Below are 8,437 nucleotides of genomic sequence, written 5' to 3'. Positions count from 1 at the left end.
CTTTCGAGGTTGGTAATACACACACTAGTTCTCGTTTTTTACATCGAGGGCGTTGCTCGCATACAAAACTGAACATACCGCCCCACATTGCACTGGTTCAACCAGGCAATCATTGTTATATTCAATAATATAAATCACTAAATACAATTAACATTGTAATATAAAAGACATTGAGATATAAAACTAAAGCTATTTTTTCATTTACACAATTACTCTATGGGAAGAATACAAATGTCACGAACATTTCTTTGAAGTAGTTTGCCATTAGGTAAACTTAACTTCACTACTCTTATTTTTCTGTCATGGCCAGGCATCACCTCAACAATCCGTCCTACTAACCATTGTGTAGATGGTAAATTCTCCTCCTTTATCAAACACAGGGTTCCTATTTCTACATTATTCTTTTCAAATTTCCATTTATTACGTTCCTGTAAATTATTAAGGTAGTCTCTTTTCCACAACTTCCATTTTCTCTGACTATACTTATTAATCTTTTGCCAGTTAGAAAGCCTATTCTCAGTTATATCTATTAGTTGGGGTTCAGCGAGTGAGGTGATGGGCCTACCTATCAAGAAATGACCAGGTGATAGAGTTTCAAATTCATCAAACTCCGGTGAAAGTGGAGTGAGAGGTCTGGAATTCAAAACACCTTCGATTTCAGTCAAAATTGTTAAAAATTCTTCCAAAGTTAAATTTTGATTGCCGATTACTCTTTTTAGGTGGAACTTAAACGACTTCACACCAGCCTCCCAAATTCCCCCAAAGTTTGGTGACCTTGGTGGGATAAATTTCCAATCAATCCCTTCATTAGTAAAATAACTGGCTAACGTCTCATCTGGGCAATTTATCATTTTCCTTAACTTTTTAATCTCAATGTTAGCACCGATAAATGTTTTTGCATTATCGGTCATGATTGTTGAACACTTGCCCCGTCTCCCAAAAAAACGTTTTAGACTGGCAATGAACGATTGAGACGTTAAATCAGTTACAAAATCTAAGTGTATTGCCTTGGTACACAAGCAAATATAAACAGCAACATAAACCTTATTTGTGACCCCTTTTCTCTGGTTTTTGAACTTAATAGAAAATGGGCCACAAAAATCAATTCCCGTGATGTTAAATGGATAATTAGGTCTTGTACGCTCCTTTGGTAGATCAGCCATTATTTGATTACTCATAACAGGTTTGTTTTTAAAGCATGTGATACAACTATGTACAATTTTCCTACAATTATTTCTACCGTTAAGAGGCCAGAACTTTTGTCGAACTTGATATAATAATGCTTGTGGTCCCAAGTGCAAATATTTTAAATGACAATATCTCAAAATCATGGTGGTTAAAGAATTCTTACCCGGTAAAATGATGGGGAACTTAGAATTAACAGGCAAGTCAGACAGAGATAATCTACCACCAACTCTCATCAGCTTATTTTCATCTAGAAAAACACACAAGGAAGACAACTTACTGTTCCTCGGAATAGGCTTACCCTTTTCCAAGCTTTTGATTTCCTCTGGGAACTCACTTCGTTGAAAACATTTTATCAACCAAATTTCAGCTGCATTTACTTCACTTACTAACAAGGGACCAATTTTTCTTGCATCTGGATTTTTACAATTGTAAATGAATCTGAAAAGAAAACTCACAACACGTAAAATAGTTATATAGTTATTGCTTAAATCAAGTAAATCATTTATAAAATTATTAGTATGGATATTAAGCACAGACGGAAAGTCCTCAAAGTCTCCAGTGGTGGAGTTTCTCAGTTCTGAATAGTACTCATTGTGTTTCTCACTACAACTTATAGTTCGATTTGGATAGTCATTTTCGGCAAGAAACATCGGACCATGAAACCATAAGTTGTTGTGCAGAAGTTTATCAGGATCAACACCTCGTGAAACTAAGTCTGCAGGATTTTCATCAGTTGGTACATGTCTCCATCGCTGATTAGGAAATAGTTCTTGTATTGTGGCCACTCTGTTTTGAACAAAGGTTTTTAAATCTATGGGTTCTTTTTGAAGCCACGCTAGAACTATCATAGAGTCTGTCCAAAGGTATATTTCAACAGTTTCTAACTTTAACGCAGCATCCACTCGTTTCACAAGTTTTGACAGAAGAACAGCAGCACATAACTCAAGTCTTGGGATAGTCAGACTTTTTATAGGCGCAACTCTTGATTTGCTCGTTATCAAACTAACCAAAGTCTCATTCACTGAATTTTTAGATTTACAGTAGACTGCTGCACCATAACATTGCTGAGATGCATCAGCGAAGCCATGGATTTCTACACTTTTTGGAATAGTGATGAAGATGCGTCTTGGAATCTCTATATTGTTGATGCTCTCTAAAGACACTAGAAATTGATGCCACTCTCGATATTCTTCATCTGGTAAAGAGTCATTCCAGTCCATTTTGATTCTCCACAAACGCTGAAGGAAAATCTTTGCCTTTGCTATTACCGGTGCCATTAGACCAATCGGGTCGAAGAGCTTGGCAATAGTGGACAAAACGTCACGTTTTGTGTAAGAATTCTCCAAGCATACCTTTACTCTGAATAGAAAACAATCTAAAATTGGTTTCCAGGATACACCTAAAGTTTTTGTCTCTATTAACGTTGCAAAATTATAATCACATTCAGAATCTGGTGCTAGTTTCACGTGATTGGCGCAGAGCTTGTGTAGTGTCATGTCAGCACTTTGCAAAATCCCTTTTAATTGTTGCTTGAGCTCAATTGCCTCCTCTAATGTGTCTGCACCGCACAAACAGTCATCCATGTAAAAATTATTTTGCAGGACGGGAGCAGCCATGGGGAAATTGGCTTGTTCGTCAACTGAAAGCTGTTTAAGTGTTCTTTGCGCTAAGTAAGGTGCGCTTACCGTGCCGTAAGTAACGGTAGATAGTTCGTATATTTTTGGCGGTTCATCTTCATTTTCACACCAAACGATTCTCTGAAGATTACGCTGATTTGGATTGATTAAAATAGTTCGATACATCATTTTGATATCAGCAGTAAAGGCATATGCATATGTGCGGAACCTTAGCATTTGAGTATATAAGTCCTCCTGAATCACTCCTCCATTAAACTGAATATCATTAAGGGATATTCTCTTATCAGTTACTGAAGAACAATTAAATACAACACGAAGTTTTGTCGTGGACTTTTCTGGACGATAGATTCCATGATGTGTAGCATAATATGTTACCTCTGGTTCAATTTCTCTAGTAACCTCTCTCATGTGTCCCAGTTTCTCATATTCTTTTAAGAAATCACGATATAAATTTAAATAAATTTCATCTTTAGCTAAGCGATTCCACAGCGATCTGAGACGTTTGAGGGCTATATCTTTTGAGTTTCCTAAACATGAGGGATCTTCCTTTAGGGGCATTGAAACAACGTATTTCCCTTCCCTAGTTCTAAAATGAGTATCCTCAAAGTGTTTCTCGCAAATTAAGTTTTCTTTACTCTTTGTTATTGTTTCCTCGACATTTTCTATTTGCCAGAATTTTTCTAGTGTTTTATTTAAGTCCTCATCACGAATCAAACCGCAGTGAACCTTTGATTCATTTATTGAATCTAAATTTCCGGTCACTACATACCCAAATACGCTATTGACCAAAAGCAATTGCGAATTTTTTATTTTAATTCTTTCCGACTTTATCAACTCGTAAAATATATTTGCACCCAATAATAAATCTATTTTTCCCGGAATATTAAAAGTGTCATCTGCTAATTCCACGAAATTTGAAAAATCGACATTTATATTTAAAGTTTTATTCGGAATAAATTCTGTGATTTTTTTAACTATGAGCATATCTAATTCTCTTTCAAAAGATTTGTTTTTATTTGAAATCGCCACTTTAACACACCCATTTACCATCATAGAAGTATCGTTTAAACAAGAAATCAATGTATTTATTTTTTCACTCTTAAGTTGCAATTTATTAGCACATTCATTTGAAATTAGACAGGTTTCACTACCCGAATCCAGTAACGCTCTACACATCTGCCATTCCGAATATTTATCCCTTACGAGGATTAATGCCGTACTTAATAAGCATTTGTTTTTAAAACATGCGGTCGCCACTATTTGAGTAGTGTCTTCTCTCGGAACGAATGATTCAGCACTTACATTAAACGCGGTTGTTTGTGATTTATTTTGATCATTAATTGGCGCCATATTGGGAGTGGAGGAATTGTTTTTAATTTCCCTCGGATAATGTAAAAGTTTGTGATGCGCCTTTTTACATAGAAAGCAGTTTCTCATTCTGCATATATTAACTTCACATCTAGGGGAAAAACACTTATAACATAGTCTATTATTTTTTACAAACTCTACTCTATCGTGCACAGACATTCTTTTGAATTGGGGGCAAAATTGCAAAGCATGAGACTCATTGTTTTTACATAATACACAGTTATCATTTTTTATTTCAGATAAAAATACATTTGTTGCTCCTCTCTGTACACTCGAATTATTAACTCTATTTTGTTTATTAAATTCGTAACGCTTAGTATTTCCACTGAAAGATTTCGAAAATGTTTCATTTTTGCTTTTGCCTTTCGAAGATAAATAAATATCACACTCACGTCCCAATTCATGTGGTTTAAAATACTTTTCTCCCTGTTTTACACTAATATGAGTCATCAATTCTCTATCGAGAGTACTCATTATTTTATCCGATACTATTAACTCACAGACGGATTTAAAATCATTTACATTACGTAATTGACAATAATATTCAAACGTCGCACTTAGCCTTGACGCAAATTGTACATAATTCTCTGAACTTATTTTTTGTGCTCTTTGGAATTTATTAAAGCATTCTTGTGGTGTAGGGGAAAATTCTTTTAGCACTAAATCTTTGAGTTTATCGTAATTAGTTAACTCTTCTTCGGAAATGTGAACCACTAAATTGTTAGCTCTCTCACCTAAAATATTTAAAAGAATTTCACATTTAAATTGCTCGGGAACTTCTTTTGTTTTGAATGCTTTTTCCAACGACTGAAAAAATGAATTATAAGATTCAACTCGTGAGGGTACAGGTATAGTTAAGGTTTTTACCGATTTTAATAAAGTTTCGATATTAATATTATTCGGATGCTCAGAAACACTTTCTTTTGCGATTACGGAATTATGCGGTAACTCTTTTTGAACATTAGCTAGCGCTAATTGTTTTTCTAATTGCGCTAATTTAATTCGCTCAAGTTCTAATTTAGATTCACTATCGGCTAATTTAATTCGCTCAAATTCTAATTTAGATTCACTATCGGACTTTTTATTTTTTACTTCCTCTATAGCATAATCCAGTGCGCATTTAAATAGCTCTTGATCTGTTTTATACACTTCGCTGTTTTCAATTAAAATTTTTAAATCGGCAATTTTTGCACCCTCCGGTACATTTAAGTTTAATTCTTCTGCGACGAGTCTTAATTCGTCTTTTTTTAATTTAGTCAAAGACATGTTTATAGTTTAATTCACTTAAATATAAATTTAACTTTCACCTACCTTCTCAGATCGCTGTTAGACGCACTTAAGTTTCGGTTTAGATTCTCGATCGTACACGTACACTTTTCACTGAATCTTTTGCACTAATTTCAGCTTAATTTTCACAAAATTCTCTCCTCCATAGATCGCTTACCCACTCAGGCTCGGGTAAGGACCATGTTATTTCTCTTAACATGAGACACAAAACACATATTAACGCAGCGGACTGTTATTTTATTTGCACATTGAATTCACACACTTGCCTCTTTCGAGGTTGGTAATACACACACTAGTTCTCGTTTTTTACACCGAGGGCGTTGCTCGCATACAAAACTGAACACAGGGTGTCGTATAAAAAAGGTGATATTACATTTTAGTTAACACTAGGTTTACGGGACACGTCATTTTGACGGATTTCGACTTTTGTAAGGAAAATTATAAAACTCGTTTGAATTTTTTTTTTTATCTCTTGTAATAACTTTTAACCATTGATCGAAGTAAATATATATTAAATGCTATTTACCTCAAAAGCGGTGAAATATTGAAATTCTCTATGTGGTATACCTATTTCTACGGATATGCGTCAACGCGATCATAATTTATACAAAAGTTCAAGTAAACAAGGAATTATCACATCAATAATAAATAGGAATGTACCGACAATACTTGGATTCGTTATCTCAAATAAAACAAGTGATAAACAACTGCTGCCGATAAGCAATAATAGAAAGAACAAACGCAGAATGTCAATTGATGACAGATTTTGAAGGTTTCAGTTGCTTAGTTCGAGTATTGAAACATAAAATACTAGAATATTTCATAAGCATATATCTCATATCTTCATTTTTTTTCTTATAGTATACATATTCATTGGTTTCTAAGTGCAGAGATGCCAACTGCTCCGGACACGCGAAAATAATTAAAAAAAAGGTAAATAACAACAAAGTAAATTTTGAATTATGAAGCGGTGAATTATATAGGTCTACGAATTATTTAGAAATAGTGGTGGATAAAAATAGACTAAATTGAATTTATTAAATTAAGTATCACAATTCTTTCATACGTCAAATTGACGTGTGTCCGTAGAGATAGGTATATAAGAAACGTCCGTAAACCTAGTGTTGATAATGCGATGGTTTAAAATCATAAGATTTTTGTCTTGAGTATATTCAAAGGAAACAAAAGGATAAGCGTATATATATATGTACATAAACCCATTAGTCCTATATATTGGCTATCGACACCACAGGAACACCGTGTTCCTTTGGTTTGCTAAATCTTGGTTCAGGTATATTTTTTATATTTAATATTTAAGGGTATGTTGATCTATTTTAATGTTCCGTTGATCCATTGTATTTGGCGTATTGGCCGCTGTAAAATTTTCATTAGTTCTATATAGACTTATGCATTCAGACAAAAAATGAACTTAACTAAAAATTCCATTTTGTGAAGAATAATAGTTTTCGGAACTAAATTAATTTCAGATTTGAAATCCCAATTATTCAATTACTATATTCAATTATTATAATGTCAATTACTTGTTTAAATGCAATAAAACTTTTGCTCCCCTTTGTTATTAATTAAAATAAAAATTAATTAATAACCTTTACTAATGCGAAACATGTAATAGATTTATCTAATTCATCAATGATTAAAATTATATCGATACAATCTTTTTGTAAGTAGTTTAGTGACTGAGAGATTAACATTCTGCCTTAGCCTTGCCACAAGCCATACTATTTTTATAACATGCCTTCATCGTTTCTTTAGAGAATTAAAAAAACTGGAAGGCTAATTTAAGTTATTCAAACAAGCAAAGCTATGGTAATATTTTGGTCTCATCAGGGATTAATATGTTTCAAAATATCTTTCTTTGATGAGTGTTTTAATAAAACATGCAAGAACTTTTAACATTTTTTTAATACCTTTGCTCTATTTCTACCTTAGACATTATGATATTTGACAGAATAAAATTTTATTCATTTAGCTCTCTGTTAGAACATGCCTGCAAGCTATTCTTACTTCAGCTTAGAATAAAGCTTAGCATAGAAAGTATGCGTTACTCTCCATAGCACCATATTTTGAATAAATATTTAAGTAAGGAAATGTTTAGTTGATGACACCTTTTATTTAAGATGCCGATGTTACATTTTTTGAAACTTGTCTCCTCTTAAAAATGTTACTTAAATATTTACTTACAGTTCTCAAATATTTCATTCTTCGCATTTACAGCTGGCAAAATAGAACCAAGTTTACGAAATAGAAAATAAGAGTTACTTTAAATAGCATCACATTTTGAATAAAAATTAACCAAGAGAATTTTTTTTTTACTTGATTGCTGCTTTTTAAACGTTAAGAGGTCAATGTGCAACATGTTTCTTCTTCAAAATGTTAATTAAATCTTTCGATCTTCGCACTTACAATTGGAAAAAGTCAAAATTCCAACCAAAATTACATTAACTATGTCAAGTTATTTAACATCCGACTTATATTATGTTCTGAAATGAAACAGCTGTTGCATTTTTTTTAACAAATTTGCTGCAAACCTCTGAAAATTTCCGTTTTATATTTAATTCTGTTCAAACTTTAACTGAAGTCGTTTCTCGTGGCACCTTACTCACATAGACTTTATCCATGTCAGATAAGATGCTGTCACCTGAAATAAATAAATTGCAGGGTGTGTGCAATTTTACCGAAAAATTGCTTGACAACTCATAAGGAATTTTCCGAAAAAATTCTCAGCTAACTAAAGAAGTTTCGAGACAAGTTGATCTTCAGTAGGCTAGGCTTTCAGAGGGGCGTGGCAAGAGTGAGAGGACTGCGTCATCTTGTAGGAGGTCCTACAGTTTTCTGATGATGACGACAAATCTGCTAGCTTTGTTGAAGAATCTATGCAAACTTGTTTACACGTTTTTCACAAATATAGCAAAAAAAATAAATTCTTATTATAGCAA

General features: G+C 33.3%; 1 protein-coding gene across 1 annotated transcript; it reads right to left on the bottom strand.

Moving 5' to 3' along the window:
* Positions 1 to 209: 209 nt before the first annotated feature.
* Positions 210 to 3,383, bottom strand: LOC147808531 (uncharacterized). Its single transcript, XM_087162600.1, has one exon. The coding sequence runs from the start codon at positions 3,381 to 3,383 to the stop codon at positions 210 to 212; it is 3,174 nt and encodes a 1,057-aa protein (XP_087018726.1).
* Between the last annotated feature and the right edge of the window lie 5,054 nt (positions 3,384 to 8,437).

Source organism: Parasteatoda tepidariorum, chromosome 5 (assembly GCF_982258835.1).
Source record: "Parasteatoda tepidariorum strain Cologne lab strain chromosome 5, Ptep-v5.0, whole genome shotgun sequence".
Classification (NCBI taxonomy): Eukaryota; Metazoa; Arthropoda; class Arachnida; order Araneae; family Theridiidae; genus Parasteatoda; species Parasteatoda tepidariorum.
Note: the sequence above shows the minus strand (reverse complement) of the source record. Positions and strands in the feature narration are given on the sequence as shown.